Source organism: Schistocerca americana, chromosome 3 (assembly GCF_021461395.2).
Source record: "Schistocerca americana isolate TAMUIC-IGC-003095 chromosome 3, iqSchAmer2.1, whole genome shotgun sequence".
Lineage (NCBI taxonomy): Eukaryota > Metazoa > Arthropoda > Insecta > Orthoptera > Acrididae > Schistocerca > Schistocerca americana.
Window position 1 is genome coordinate 224,922,534 of NC_060121.1, and position 17,204 is coordinate 224,939,737.

Here is a 17,204-nt window from a genome sequence, read left to right on the forward strand (position 1 = left end):
GGGTACTTCACATTAAACATTTCTTTACATTGCTTGATTAAGCATGTCTCTATGTAACATTCCACAATATCAGTTCACTGTTCTAATGCAAACTGCCTCATTTCTGTAACAACTCAACAATATGAGTGTTATAACGTCAAGTTTAACACATATATTTCAGAACAACACAACACATATAAGTCACAGAGTAAGTTGACAAGCAAGACATGTGTACACGTTAGCATTCGAATGAGCACTGAGTCCCAGTCTAGCGGACGCTGCTCGGCTGGCCGCTTAGGTGGCGCAGCTGCTGCATGACTGGCAGACAGTGCCGCACATAGAGGACGCGCGTAATTGCGCGGCGGCGCTTTGAATGATTGGCGAGTCACAACACTTTTCCCCCCTTTGAAATTGTTGCACTGGTCTTGATGGAGGTGTCCTGGAGATGGCTAACATCCATAGGCGTTGTTTGACTCGCCGTAAAGTCTCGAGGAGGAGGCTTGCCGTTCGGACGGAAGTGTCCCCGATGATAACGGGTCGAGATGACAGGAGACGTAGGGTTTGAATCTGCTGGGGCCCCATGCACCAATCTGCCTGTTGCGGCAAGTCCAGTCGATATGACAGGAGACATGGGCGATGTGTCGGCATCCGTTGGAGGAGGAGGCGAGTAGATTTGCTCTGACAGGGGATGGTCATCCGGTTCCTGCATGGGCACGTCTCCTGGTGGCGTCCGTTCTTGTGCTGGCATCGCGATGACGGTGAGAGGGCTGCGTTGTGAGTATTGAGAGATGTTGAGAGATGCCAAGATCCCGAGCGACAGGTAGAGCCAAAGGTGGTGTAGCGGCATTCGGAACAGGCATTGCTGGCACACGAGGCCGAAGCTGGTCCGAATGACGCACTGCATCACCCGTGTCCATCTGGATTTCACACAGGCGTCTGCCACGGTGTCTTAAGGTGCGGCCCGGGCTCCATTTTGGCCGCTGCCATATCCCCGTACCCAGACGAGGTCGTCGTCGGCGAACCGGCCAAGTGAAGGCACCCGCGGCCGTGAGGTGGAAGGCTGCAGAAGATGAAGTAGCGTGCGGGGCTGTCAGCCATATAAGAGCTCAGCCGGGCTGTGGTCATCCATGGGGGTGAAACGGTAAGATGCCAGAAACTGGAGAAGCGCATCATCAGCAGCAGAAGAAGTCAGAAGTTTCCGCATCTGAGCCTTAAATGTGCGGACCAATCGTTCAGCCTCACCATTGGAACGGCGGGGCCGTGACATGCATAACGCCGTGATGAGCACAAAAATCCGCAAATTCGGAAGAGGCAAATTGCAGACCATTATCAGTAACAAGAGTAGAGGGGAGGCCTTCCAAAGAAAAAATGCGGGCGAGAGCACTGGTGGTTGCCGCAGTGGTAGGCGACGTGCAACAGACAATGAAAGGAAAGTTAGACCCTGTTTCAGCAGAGTCTTCAATTTCTGGAAAGCCGCTTCACATGACGCGGACCAGTGAAAAGGCACGTTTTTATGCAACAGGGGTTTCAACGGCTGAGCCACCGAAGCCGCAGATGGTAAAAACTTGTGATAGTATGCTATTTTCCCCAAGAAGGCTTGCAGTTCCTTAGCAGATGTAGGGCAAGGAAGGGCGTCGATCGCAGCGACAGTTTGCTGAAGTGGACGAATACCATCCCGAGAGAGTTGAAACCCCAAGTACATGATATATGCCTGAAAAAATTGTGATTTCTGAAGATTACACTTAAGACCGGCTGTCTGTAAGACATGAAAAAGTGTGCGGAGATTTTGAAGATGTTCTTCAGTGGTGGAGCCAGTGACAACAATGTCGTCCATGTAATTGATACACCCAGGGACAGGGAGCAATAATTGTTCCAAGAATCGCTGAAAGAGAGCAGGGGCGCTAGGAACCCCGAATGGCAAGCGTTGGTATTGATAGAGGCCGAAAGGCATGTTAAGGACCAGAAATTGCCGGGAAGCAGCATCGAGAGGAAGTTGATGATAAGCTTCTGACAGGTCAATTTTAGAAAAATACTGGTCTCCAGCAAGTTTAGTGAACAGTTCTTTAGGACGGGGCATAGGGTAAGTGTCGATGAGGCATTGAGCATTTACAGTGGCTTTGAAATCACCACAGAGACGAATATCACCATTTGGCTTAGTAACGACATCGACAGGAGAGGACCACTCACTGGAAGTGACAGGAAGCAAGACCCCTGAAGTAGTGAGACGATCCAACTCCCGTTTTACCCGATCACGAAGGGCCACAGGAATGGACCGAGCCCGAAAAAACTTAGGCCGAGCAGTGGGTTTGAGTGTGATATGAGCTTCAAAGTCGTTTGCACGGCCTAACCCAGGAGAAAAAAGGGACGAAAATGTCGTCGACAAGGAATCCAGTTGAGCATAAGGAATAGCATCAGAGACAATATTGACAGAGTCATCTATGGAGAACCCAAAAATGCGAAAGGCATCGAAACCAAAAAGATTTTCTGCATTGCTCTGGTCAACCACAAATATGGGTACAGTGAGAACGACGGATTTGTAAGATACCTCAGCATTAAACTGTCCCAAGATAGAAATCTTCTGTTTATTGTACGTCCATAATTGCCGAGTGACAGGTGACAGGAGTGGAGAACCCAACTGAAGATACATCTGAGAATTAATTATAGTGGCAGCAGAACCGGTATCCACTTGCATGCGAACATCTCGACCAAGAATTTGGACAGTGAGGAATAACTTCCCTGAAAGGGAAGAAGTGCAATTGACAGACAATACAGAATCAGAATCAGCGTCATGTTCTTGAACATCATGTATGTGGTCGGATTTGCAAACGGAAGACACATAACCTTTCTTTTTGCAATTGTGACACACAGTCCAACGTTGGGGACAATCCTCGCGTGAATGTTTCGTAAAACGCTGCGGACACGAAGGAAGTTGCCGGGGGTTTTGCTGCAGTTTCTTTGCGGGTTGTTTACGGCTAGGCCGAGGCTGCGTGTGGGAGCGCACTGTGGCCATGTCGGCTGGCGGGGATGCGCCGCATGCGTCGTCAACAGCGCACAGAAGTTGTATTTCCCCGACATCACCCCATGCCTCTATTTGCGCCCCAGCGGCGCGAGAAATTTCAAAACACTGCACAATGGAGAGAACTTCATCTAGAGTCGGATTCGCCAACTGAAGGGCACATTGCCGAACTTCCTTGTCAGGCGCCGACCGGATAATAGCATGCCGTACCATGGAAACGGCATAGGATTCTTTGTGAACGTCAGTAACAAATTGACACTTTCGACTGAGGCCGTGAAGTTCACCAGCCCAAGCGCGATAGGATTGCTGTGGCTGTTTTTGACAATGATAAAAGGCAACACGAGAGGCTACCACAAGCGTTTGCTTTTGAAAATAGACAGACAGAACTGAGCACATTTCAGCAAAGGACAAAGACGCAGGATCCTTCAAAGGAGCCAATTGCGACAACAACCGATACATTTGAGGTGAAATCCAGGAAAGGAACAGAGACTTACATGGTTGTTCATCCGTGACATGAAATGCCAAGAAGTGCTGTCGAAGACATTTTTCATAATCAGACCAGTCTTCCGCCGTCTCGTCGTAAGGAGGAAAAGGAGGTACGGCCAACGACGAGAAACGCCCCGCATTTGACGCCGCGATGAAATCGCGAATCGCCGCTGTTAGAAGCATTTGCTGTTCAAGGAGATTTTGCAATAGTTGCTCGACAGTAGCCATGGAACCCTGTGGGTCAACGGTGAAAAGGAAAAATCCACTACCTCGTCGCCAATTGTTATAATGTCAAGTTTAACACACATATTTCAGAACGACACAACACATATAAGTCACAGAGTAAGTTGACAAACAAGACATGTGTACACATGAGCATTCAAATGAGCACTGAGTCCCAGTCTAGTGGCCGCTGCTCAGCTGGCCGCTTAGGTGGCGCAGCTGCTGCATGGCTGGCAGACAGCGCCGCACGCAGAGGACACGTAATTGCGCGGCGGCGCTTTGAATGATCGGCGAGTCACAACAATGAGCTTATCACAACAACTGATGCACAAACATACAGCAGCACTCTACTTTCTGATAAAATGCAGTGTTGTCAACTTTAGACACAATTTTGCCACTTCACAAGCACTTAGACTAGAGATGGCTAACCAGTATGTGAGGTGTATTGGTTTTATGTGGGACACCCTGTACTATTGATTCCATGCATCAGTTCTTCAAAGTCTTTTGCTATCTCTGATGAAAATATGATGTCACTGACAAACCTCAGTTTTCTTCTTCTTGAGCTGTAATTCGCTTCCAAAATTTCTCCTAGGTTTCCTTCATTGCTTGCCCAATGTATGGGTTAAGTAACCTTAGGGATAGGCTACAACCTAGCCTAATTCCCTTCTCAACTATTGATTCCTTCAACTCTTATAACTAGTAGAGTTTCTGTACAAGTTGCTGATAATTTTTTGCTCTCTGCATTTCATCCCTGATACTTCCAGAATTTGAAAGAACGTATTCTGGTCAACAGTCTCGAAAGCTTTCTCTAAATCTACAAATGCTATAAATTTAAGTTTATCTATCTCCTATGGTAAGTCATAGGATGAGTATTAACTTGTGTATCACAATACTTTTACAGAACTCAAACTGAGTTCAGAGGTTGGCTTCTGCTGGTCTTAACATTCTTATACAAATAATTCATGTTAGTGTTTTCCAACCGCGACATATTAAACCGACAGTTCTGTAGTATTCAAAACTGTCAGCAGCTGCCTTCTTTGAAATAGCAGTCATTACCTCCTCCTTGAATGCTGAGTGTTTATTGCCTGTCTTATATTTCTTGCACACCAGGTGGAATTGTTCTGTAATGCCCAGGACTGTACCAAGGGGTGTGGCGAGATAGGTTCCAGCCAAGGTTGCAGGCACAGAGGGGGTGCACAAACTAATGTGGACAAGGGGGAGGTAGAAACAAGAAACAAAAATAGATATTCTATGTATGAACCAAGAGAGGTATATGGATTCTCATACCACTTGTTTTCCTACCTTCTGCCTACAAAAGCATTTTTCCTTCTCCTGCAACTGTAAATGCACACTGTCATCACAGTCATTTCTCTAATGTCATTTCATCTAACTGGCATAACAAAAAAAAAATAAAATAAAATAAAATTAAATTAAATTAAATTAAAAAAAAATTGCTGCCCAACACTCGTCTATTGCTAACATGGTTAATGTTTATACAGCTGCTGCCTACTTGGCTGGAGTGTCAATGGTCAATGGCATATTTCCAAGCTAGAATGAGTTGCATAACCTGTAAGAGTATGTCATGCTCAACAATTCAAACTCTGTGCACACAATAGAACAGATGTGAAGCATCATCATGATCAAGAATTAAAACGTTCTTTTATTCTGTCCTCAAAAGTGTTGGTCTAGCCATGTCTTCATCATTGCTCCAGCACTGCTCTTGCATTTTTCTGCTTATGGTTGAGCAATGTCTTCAGTATTTTGACCTCTTAACAAATGTTCCTTTCATTTCCTCTTGTACTTTATAGTTTCTTTATTGTGGTTAAATGTCTTCAGTTCTCTTCTAATGTCTTCATGTCTCCCCTTATTCAGTGATGTAGAGCCCACCACACTTCTAAGGAATCTTATTTCTGCATTTTCTATTCTTCTGGCCTCTTGTTGCATTAGTGTCCATCCAGCATACACTTTCATAAAGCAATGTTACTTTGTAAAATTTTAGAACTGTCTTGTGTCTGCTATTCTGAAAGTTCTCTTCATTGTTCCATACAAAATCTGAAACAAGTGCACGCACCCACCCACCCACCCAGCCACACACACACACACACACACACACACACACACACACACACACACACACACACACAAACAGAGAGAGACAAAATTGTGGTTTCAAACAAGTAAAGCTATCAAAATCTAGGGTGAGAAAAATTTCTATAGACATATTTTGTTACAAAATTGTCATTAATATATATAGAGAGAATGTTTACAGTCATGACACTGTCAAGAGTGGTACTGCTTTCAGATGAAGCTACAACAAATTTTAGAGGTAGTTATTCCTTGGCAGACATCACAGAGCTTGTACAATGGCTGCACCACACACACAACTGCCCGCCCCGTTTCACTGCAGAGTGCTCATTCTCAAGGCAGTAACTATACAGTGCAGGTGGCCTGCTGAACAGGCTTCCACAGCACCATTGCCAACTTGTATGAATACAAGAGTCAAAGTGTGTAATACACTGTTACTATCTTTTTATCTCTCTTTCTCCTATATAACTATGATGATGCTGCCAACCTGATCAGATCTAAAGATTGCTTTACTGGGTAATATTTATTACTGTGCAACTGTTATTACCCACACATAAGACCTTGTGCTAGTGTAACGTTTTAGACCCACTAAACAATGTATTGTAACCATACAAGATCGCATAGAAAATGAAATGTTACCATGCTTTCACAAATGAGTATAATGCAGTTTTCAAACGACATCTGTACTCTGCATTATTTTCTGGTTTTGTTCTGTTCAGTTTCTATGCTGTAAAATTTTGGTAAACATGGTCAGTTCAGTCTTTAGATGTTGTGTGCAACTTTCTATGTGAAATGCAATTCTGAGAATGTAAACCAAGGCTTATCACATGGGTGTGCCTGCAACTGCAATCTGTTCATTTACACTTTAACCTGCCTATAAAGGGACTGATGACCTCAGCAGTTTGGTCCCTCAGGAGTTTACAAATACACACCCACCTATAAAATTATGCTGCATGTGAAAACGCCTAAAGATTAAGTAAAGCAATTTTAATAATGTTAGTAAGAGATCTGCCCAGAAAAATACATTAAAAGATTAGCATCAAGTCTTGTATTTTCTATGAAACAGTTAATAGTTTGGAGATTGTATTTGGACTAGTGTGGTACACAATAAGTATTGCATCTCATTGGTATGAGATTCCAGAACACCTACTCATGTGTGTCTCGTAAAGTTTCTAGCATAAAGTGAAGCAGCTGGACTGTACTAACATATTGCTGAGAGGAAAGAGTGCTACCCTTGGTGTAGCATCAAGTTTTCTGTCTGGTTTGGTGAAAGATATTAAACATTATGGGAAGAAAGTCTGCAGAAATACACAACCAAAGCCAAAGATGTTTATAATTCTATCCCTATCCAAAGCAGTTTCGCCATTATGAAGTCAAGCATGGTGGAGAGGCTGGTAGGAGAGACTGCTGAATATGAGGCACAGCTTTGGCAGTTCTGCCAAGGATGCAGAATCACTTTGGCATGACTCTGGTCATGGCTAACTCTCTCAAGGATCTCAATAATTCTGGGGGTTATCATCTCCAGGGGTCTCATTTTGACCTAAGTTTTTCAGTGCTCTATCAAATTCTCTCACAGTATCTTGTCTCATAACTACATGTCTTCTCTTCCTATAATATTGACTCCAAATTTGTTCCCCTAGTACAGACTCACTACATATTCCTCCCATCTTTCAGCCTTCCCAGCTTTGCTTAGTATGAAATTGCCATCTGAGCTCTTAATATTCATACAGATGTGTGTCTCATCTCCAGAGTCATCTTTAATTGCCCTACAGGTGGTGTCTATCTTTTACCCACTGATTCATTCCTCTACAGCCTTTGATTTCTTGTTTAGCCACTCCTGCTTTGCCATTTTGCATTTGTTTTCAATATATATATATATATATATATATATATATATATATATATATATATATATATATATATATATATATATATATATATATGATCTCTGCCCAAACTCTTTGCCTTTACAAATGTCTGCTTGTGTCTGTGTAGGTGCGGATGGATATTTGTGTGTGTGCGAGTGTATACCCCTTTTTTCCCCCTAAGGTAAGTCTTTCCGCTCCTGGGATTGGAATGACTCCTTACCCTCTCCCTTAAAACCCACATCCTTTCGTCTTTCCCTCTCCTTCCCTCTTTCCTGATGAGGCAACAGTTTGTTGCGAAAGCTTGAATTTCATGTGTACGTTTGTGTTTGTTTGTGTGACTATCGACCTGCCAGCACTTTCGTTCGGTAAGTCACATCATATTTAAAAACAAAGATGATGTGACTTACCATACGAAAGTGCTGGCAGGTCGATAGAAACACAAACAGATACGTATTGTGTGTATGTATGTGTCTGTCTGTGTTTCTATCGACCTGCCAGCGCTTTCGTATGGTAAGTCACATCATCTTTGTTTTTAAATATATTTTTCCCGCATGGAATGTTTACCTATTTTTATATATATATATATAAAACAAAGATGATGTGACTTACCAAACGAAAGTGCTGGCAGGTCGACAGACACACAAACATGCACACGAAATTCAAGCTTTCGCAACAAACTGTTGCCTCATCAAGAAAGAGGGAAGGAGAGGGAAAGACGAAAGGATGTGGGTTTTAAGGGAGAGGGTAAGGAGTCATTCCAATCCCGGGAGCAGAAAGACTTACCTTAGGGGGAAAAAAGGACGGGTATACACACACACACACACACACACACACACACACACACACACACACACACACACACACATATACAGACACAAGCAGACATATACAGAGGCAAAGAGTTTGGGCAGAGATGTCAGTCGAGGCGGAAGTGCAGAGGCAAAGATGTTGTTGAATGACAGGTGAGGTATGAGTGGCGGCAACTTGAAATTAGCGGAGATTGAGGCCTGGTGGATAACTGGAAGAGAGGATATATTGAAGAGCAAGTTCCCATCTCCAGAGTTCGGATAGGTTGGTGTTAGTGGGAAGTATCCAGATAACCCGAATGGTGTAACACTGTGCCAAGATGTGCTGGCCGTGCACCAAGGCATGTTTAGCCACAGGGTGATCCTCATTACCAACAAACACTGTCTGCCTGTGTCCATTCATGCGAATGGACAGTTTGTTGCTGGTCATTCCCACATAGAATTGTCCTGATGACAATATCATCTTGTTTAGTCACCACTCAAAGATCTGAATAGAGGATTATTTTACCTCCGGAGTATTTTATGCAGGAGGATGTCATCATAATTATACGTTATGGTAGAGCTACATGTCCTTGGGAAATGAAATGGTAGTTTCTCCTTGCTTTCAGCTGCTTGCAGGACTCACATAACAAGGCAATGTTGGCTAATGTTACCAGATCAATCTTCCAGATTGTTGCCCCTGCAACTACTGAAAAGGCTGCTGCCTACTATATGATCCAAGAAATGATGTGCCTTTTGTTTATGGCACATCATATGTTGCAACCCAAATGCCATTTGTCTTAGCTGTGGAAAGAAATCAAGAGTATACATTCTAAATGCAAGACAATGAATTTACTTAAAGTAATTTTTCATAATGTTAGTACAAGGCTGATATTAATTATAAAATAATTTATAATGTTCATTTTATGGATGTCTATGAATACTATTCAGTGGAGCAAGAGTTCCTGGAATTAAGTCTTAAACTCCACTACTTCAGCTGTGTTACATTTAATATGGCCTTAAACTTTGTCAAATATATAGGTACCATGTATCCGTCTCCTGTCTGTACTAATATGAGGCCCTTTAGTCTCTGTACAGGTTATTTTTGGTACTAGTGTTATATTTATGCTATTTTATCTGCCTCTGTAGTTAAGGTTGCTAATGGATATCAGTGCAGTGGTGCTCAAATCAGTTGTAGCTATTTGAATCATACAGGTGAAAACATTTTCACCAGAAAGATGAGAGATGGTGGCATGGAGTCTCTGATCACCAGACTTTGTGTCAGTGTCCTGTATTAAGTTCCAAACCTAGGCACAGTGTCTTGTGGAGGGAGGGTGTGTTGCAGTGTTGGTGATGCCTTCTGATAGATAGGGACATTACGCTTGCTGAACTCTTTGGTGCTATTTGTGAGGAGTAGGCTATGTGCCAGCACCAGGTTTCACCATTTCCATTCTTTCATCATACAGCACAACACAACACTTTGCTGTACACACAGTCATTACAATCACCTATACAAGACCTTTAAACATAGTTAGCTAGCTAGTTTAATGTTCAATTTTTTTGATATAAAAAAGACAGTAATCCCTACCCACCACCTTTTACACATTACAATAAGAAATTCTTCTGTGGAATAGGAGTTATCAAGAAGAAACTTTCCCAGTTTGTATTCCAACTTTACTTTGCTATCTGAAATTTTATATTCTGGGGTAAATGAACAAAAATTGCAGTTGCAGAATTGTGCACTGCTTTTTGTACTTGACATTCATAGTGTGTAGTAATGAAGGTCATTTTTCCTTCTGATATTGTAACTACATACATCATTGTTTCTTTTGAACTGCAGTGGATTATTTACAAAAAAAACTTCATATACTCCAAAGCAGAAGTCAGAAAGCCCAACTCCTTAAGCAGATGTGTACAAAATGATCATGGATGAGTGCCACATATTGTCAGCACATTTTTGAACAATGACGACTTTCTGAAAGATGAGTTACCCTAGAACATTATTCCATATGACATTATTGAATGAAAATACTCAATACTAAATATGTCAACTTACTGATTTGTTTCTCACCAAGATTTGCAATGATTCTAAGTGTAAATGTGGCTGAAATAGTTGTTTTAGGAGCTCCAAAATATGCTCTTCCCAGTTTAAATTCTCATCAGCATGGACACCAAAAATTTTTGAAATGCTAGCCTGTTTATTATTTCCTCTCTCTTACACTTACCATTGGTGTGGTGTGGTATCTATAGATGTACAGAACTGAGTATGTTGTCTTGTTAAAATTCAGAGTGAGACCATTTGCAGAAAACCAGTGAATTATACTTTTAAGAACATTGTTTACACAACGTCTTCAGTTTTTGTATGCAAGCTTGGATTGATTACAATACTAGTGTCATCTGAAAAAAAGTCCCCAGACTATACTGGTTGAATTACTAAGTACGTATTTATGCACTCTTTTGGTCAGATATGACATTATCCATTGGTTGGCTGTACCATCAATCCCATAAAACTTCAATTTATCTAGGATAACACCGAGTCACACAATCAAATGCCTTAGGTAGGCAACAGAAAATACCGATGTTATTTTATTATTTAATACTTTATTACTAGGACACTGGATATGAAATGCACTCAATTGATGCCAAATTACGTTGAAGAGGTATCTGGAAGATTTTCTAGAACTAATACCATATTTAATTCTTATAACACATTCGTATTCTGAAAATGTTATCCTGTATTCTGTTTGATATCCTAAAAATAGTTTCCATAAGTCATTAAGAAATAGAATTATGCAGACTAAACTAGTTTCTTGATTTTTAAATCACCTACTGATTATACATACCAAAAATTAAGTTGAATGAAGACAATTCATTAGTTTCAAGATGTGAGCTTTAAAGTTATAGCTATGATATATCAGTAGTACCAACAACTTCATGCTATCTACTTCTTGTATTTGACTGAGCAGACAATTTTTATAGCTTGTGAAATTCTGTAAGTACTCAACTGTATGTACTGAACCTCATCAAAATTTAATAATTTGGCTGTGTCTTTGGCAGCAGCATTGCAAGTAGTTCAATTTAATGTATAAGATAGTAGACAATAGACTCAGAATTGTGCCAACAGATCAATTTCAGTTGACCTCTTTGTCAAAGTGTGTGTTTGTGTTTGTGTTTGTGTTTGTGTGTGTGTGTGTGTGTGTGTGTGTGTGTGTGTGTGTGTGTGTGTGTGTGTGTGTGTGTGTGTGTTCTCATTTTTTTTCTTAAATGTTTCAGGCGGCTAAAATAGAAGTTGATGCAATTGCTGTGGCAGGAGATATGGAAACAATCCAATGACTATATGACAGTAAACTATGATGTAAATAAAATATTATGTATAACAAAATAAAAATATCTTTATTATTTATTTTATTCCCAACATTCATTCTAAAATCTGAACTCTCCCCCTTTTAGTAGTGGTCTATTGTAAGTCACTGAAGGAATAAAGTGTTCCAAGTGATTGGAAAAATGAATAAGTCAGTCTCATTTCCAAGAAGGATCACTGAAATATGCATACAACCATAACAATACCAGAGAAGGAAAGTTGCTACTCACCATATAGTGGAGATGCTGAGTCGCGATAGGCACAATGAAAAGATTACACAATTAAAGCTTTCGGCCATTAAGGCCTTTGACAGCAGTAGACACACACACATGCAAACGCAACTTGCACACACATCTGCAGTCTCAGAGAGCTGTGGTCTCAGCTCTGAGACTGTGTGTGTGTGTGTGTGTGTGTGTGTGTGTGTGTGTGTGTGTGTCTCTGTCTGGGCAGAAAAATGTAATTGTTGTAGTCTATAGTAACAATTTTCTTTTTATTTTGCCTACTGGCTACCAGTTCAGATACACAATACCATCCTCAGGTTATCTTAAGATAAAAAAAGCACAGTACATACTAACAACAACAACAATAATAATATTTTAAGAAACCTTTACAAAATATTTTCTCAACAATAGCAAAAGTATGGAATAGAACTTTCATACAGCCATCACACTCACTATCCAAGTAGAAATGTCAAAAAATAAAAGTGAAGGTCAATGAAAAACTTTAAACAGTTGTAAATTGTGGCTGGCAATGATAAGTGCCCCTTCTGAACAGTTTTTTATTATTAAGAAACACTGCCAAAAAAATACCTATTTAGTTATTTAATTGTATCAATATAATGGAAGGAAACATTCCACGTGGGAAAAATTATATATAAAAACAAAGATGAGGTGACTTACCGAACAAAAACGCTGGCAGGTCGATAGACACACAAACAAACACAAACATACACACAAAATTCAAGCTTTCGCAACAAATTGTTGCCTCATCAGGAAAGAGGGAAGGAGAGGGGAAGACGAAAGGAAGTGGGTTTTAAAGGAGAGGGTAAGGAGTCATTCCAATCCCGGGAGCGGAAAGACTTACCTTAGGGGGAAAAAGGACAGATATACACTCGCACACACGCACATATCCATCCACACATACAGACACAAGCAGACATATTTAAAGACAAAGAGTTTGGGCAGAGATGTCAGTCGAGGCAGAAGTGTAGAGGCAAAGAAGTTGTTGAAAGACAGGTGAGGTATGAGTGGCGGCAACTTGAAATTAGCGGAGATTGAGGCCTGGCGGATGACGAGAAGAGAGGATGTACTGAAGGGCAAGTTCCCATCTCCGGAGTTCGGATAGGTTGGTGTTGGTGGGAAGTATCCAGATAACCCGGACGGTGTAACACTGTGCCAAGATGTGCTGGCCGTGCACCAAGGCATGTTTAGCCACAGGGTGATCCTCATTACCAACAAACACTGTCTGCCTGTGTCCATTCATGCGAATGGACAGTTTGTTGCTGGTCATTCCCACATAGAATGCGTCACAGTGTAGGCAGGTCAGTTGGTAAATCACGTGGGTGCTTTCACACGTGGCTCTGCCTTTGATCGTGTACACCTTCCGGGTTACAGGACTGGAGTAGGTGGTGGTGGGAGGGTGCATGGGACAGGTTTTGCATCGGGGGCGGTTACAAGGATAGGAGCCAGAGGGTAGGGAAGGTGGTTTGGGGATTTCATAGGGATGAACTAACAGGTTACGAAGGTTAGGTGGACGGCGGAATGACACTCTTGGCGGAGTGGGGAGGATTTCATGAAGGATGGATCTCATTTCAGGGCAGGATTTGAGGAAGTCGTATCCCTGCTGGAGAGCCACATTCAGAGTCTGGTCCAGTCCCGGAAAGTATCCTGTCACAAGTGGGGCACTTTTGTGGTTCTTCTGTGGGGGATTCTGGGTTTGAGGGGACGAGGAAGTGGCTCTGGTTATTTGCTTCTGTACCAGGTCGGGAGGGTAGTTGCGGGATGCGAAAGCTGTTTTCAGGTTGTTGGTGTAATGATTCAGGGATTCCGGACTGGAGCAGATTCGTTTGCCACGAAGACCTAGGCTGTAGGGAAGGGACCGTTTGATGTGGAATGGGTGGCAGCTGTCATAATGGAGGTACTGTTGCTTGTTGGTGGGTTTGATGTGGTGAGGTTTTGGAGGGAGTGGAGCTGGAAGTGGGAGATTGAGTAGATGGGAGAGACTGGGTTTGTGTGCAATTGAGGTTTTGGAGGGAGTGGAGCTGGAAGTGGGAGATTGAGTAGATGGGAGAGACTGGGTTTGTGTGCATCAAACCCACCAACAAGCAACAGTACCTCCATTATGACAGCTGCCACCCATTCCACATCAAACGGTCCCTTCCCTACAGCCTAGGTCTTCGTGGCAAACGAATCTGCTCCAGTCCGGAATCCCTGAATCATTACACCAACAACCTGAAAACAGCTTTCGCATCCCGCAACTACCCTCCCGACCTGGTACAGAAGCAAATAACCAGAGCCACTTCCTCGTCCCCTCAAACCCAGAATCCCCCACAGAAGAACCACAAAAGTGCCCCACTTGTGACAGGATACTTTCCGGGACTGGACCAGACTCTGAATGTGGCTCTCCAGCAGGGATACGACTTCCTCAAATCCTGCCCTGAAATGAGATCCATCCTTCATGAAATCCTCCCCACTCCGCCAAGAGTGTCATTCCGCCGTCCACCTAACCTTCGTAACCTGTTAGTTCATCCCTATGAAATCCCCAAACCACCTTCCCTACCCTCTGGCTCCTATCCTTGTAACCGCCCCCGATGCAAAACCTGTCCCATGCACCCTCCCACCACCACCTACTCCAGTCCTGTAACCCGGAAGGTGTACACGATCAAAGGCAGAGCCACGTGTGAAAGCACCCACGTGATTTACCAACTGACCTGCCTACACTGTGACGCATTCTATGTGGGAATGACCAGCAACAAACTGTCCATTCGCATGAATGGACACAGGCAGACAGTGTTTGTTGGTAATGAGGATCACCCTGTGGCTAAACATGCCTTGGTGCACGGCCAGCACATCTTGGCACAGTGTTACACCGTCCGGGTTATCTGGATACTTCCCACCAACACCAACCTATCCGAACTCCGGAGATGGGAACTTGCCCTTCAGTACATCCTCTCTTCTCGTCATCCGCCAGGCCTCAATCTCCGCTAATTTCAAGTTGCCGCCACTCATACCTCACCTGTCTTTCAACAACTTCTTTGCCTCTACACTTCTGCCTCGACTGACATCTCTGCCCAAACTCTTTGTCTTTAAATATGTCTGCTTGTGTCTGTATGTGTGGATGGATATGTGCGTGTGTGCGAGTGTATATCTGTCCTTTTTCCCCCTAAGGTAAGTCTTTCCGCTCCCGGGATTGGAATGACTCCTTACCCTCTCCTTTAAAACCCACTTCCTTTCGTCTTCCCCTCTCCTTCCCTCTTTCCTGATGAGGCAACAATTTGTTGCGAAAGCTTGAATTTTGTGTGTATGTTTGTGTTTGTTTGTGTGTCTATCGACCTGCCAGCGTTTTTGTTCGGTAAGTCACCTCATCTTTGTTTTTATATATAGTTATTTAATTGTTTATCCAACTGATGTATTTAAGGTGATACATTTTTATTGTTACATGCAGGCCTTGACATTTTGATTATACAATAACAATTTTCTACAACTTAAGAGCATTTATAACATAGATTACAGCATAATACATTTATGGTATTGTACAGTGTACTTAGTTCTTTTTCACAGTGCATGAATATTTCCAGTTAATTTAAATTTCTATACATACATTTTTATTGTGCTTTGACTTGACTGATGGTTACTTCTTATCACATCTTTTATTTTTCTTTGCAGTAATCATTTAATTCATTTATGCAATAAAATGGATTTTCCCAGTATTTCTGTGTCCTTAAAGATATTAATGTTATTTATTTTGCTGATATTGTTCAGGAGGCAATTGAATAGGTACTCCCCATGTATGTCACACTTCTCTCATAGTGATTTATCCTGTTGGATTGCTCTCTTTGTTCTGAAGAATAAAAACAGAATAAAATATTAAATTTACAAGATCACACAATAAAACAAAGAAACCAGTCCCCACTGTAATAAAATCTTAAAAGCAGAACAGCAAATCTAGGCATCCATATCTCCATTCTGTGTTTGTATATGGTTCCACTATAAAACATTACATGATTATATGTGAAGCTCATGGTCTAGTGGCTAATGTCGCTGCCTCTGTATCTCAGGGTCTCAGCTTCAATTCCTGGCCGGGTTGGTGATTTTCTCTGCCCGGAGACTGGGTGTTTGTGTTTTCCCCATCATTTCATCATCATCATTCGTGAATGTGGCTAAAATTGGACCATGCAAAGATTGAGACATTGAAAGGGTGATGATGACTGCACAGTTGAACATCCCACAAACCAATCATCATCATTATTATGTGATTGTGAACCCTACAATCAAGATAGTGGAATCATAATAATGGCATTACACATTGAAAAGTGCCGGCCATAGTGGCCGTGCGGTTCTGGGCCCTACAGTCTGGAACCGCAAGACCGCTACGGTCACAGGTTCGAATCCTGCCTCGGGCATGGATGTGTGTGATGTCCTTAGATTAGTTAGGTTTAAGTAGTTCTAAGTTCTAGGGGACTGATGACCTCAGAAGTTGAGTCCCATAGTGCTCAGAGCCATTTTGAACCAACACATTGAAAACCCAAAATTATTTTTATTGAAATGTTATCCAGCATACATACAGGGGGAATAGTGGCACAGTACATTTAAGTATTACTCTGTAACTCTTAGCTGATGATCTTCGGCCAAATTTCCAGTTAAATGTTTATCTCAGCATTGTCCATGTGTGTGCTTGTGCTCTCGACGGCACTGCAATGTGTTTCCTCCATGCTATGTCACAGTTCATCAACCCACCACGTGGCAACCACTCCTTGTATGTACTGTGCAGTCGTAAGGAGTTGCCTCAGTGGGGTGTCATGCTGTGAATGTTATCCTATTGTGGCACTTTAATCCGGTAAGTATTGGGTCAAAGTGTCGCAATAGAGTAACATATACAGCACAACACAATTGTATGAATTAATGTTGCAGCCTTCTCTTAATACCAAAGCTCATGAACACACCTTCTCACAACTGCACAGTGCATATGAGAAATGGTTGTCATGGCCGCAAAGGATTGTTGAACTGTGACAAGGCATGGAGGAAACATGATGTGGCACCTCAGAAAGCTCTAGCATACTCATGGACACTAGACACTGCTGGGATAAACACAAAGCTGGAAATACAGCCAAAGATCATATTTAGCTGTGCTGTGCTGCGCCCCCTGAATGCAGCATATCTTTATGATAAGAGTAATTTTAAGTT

General features: G+C 42.3%; 1 protein-coding gene across 1 annotated transcript in view; it reads left to right on the forward strand.

Annotated features, from left to right (window-relative positions):
- The window catches only part of LOC124606891 (2-iminobutanoate/2-iminopropanoate deaminase-like), a 74,065-nt gene extending 62,221 nt beyond the window's left edge, over window positions 1-11,844 (forward strand). The window contains exon 5 of the mRNA XM_047138988.1: window positions 11,715-11,844. Coding sequence (XP_046994944.1) covers window positions 11,715-11,774 — 60 coding nt within the window. The 3' untranslated portion in view covers window positions 11,775-11,844. The remainder of the gene's footprint in view (window positions 1-11,714) is intronic.
- Window positions 11,845-17,204: the final 5,360 nt, after the last annotated feature.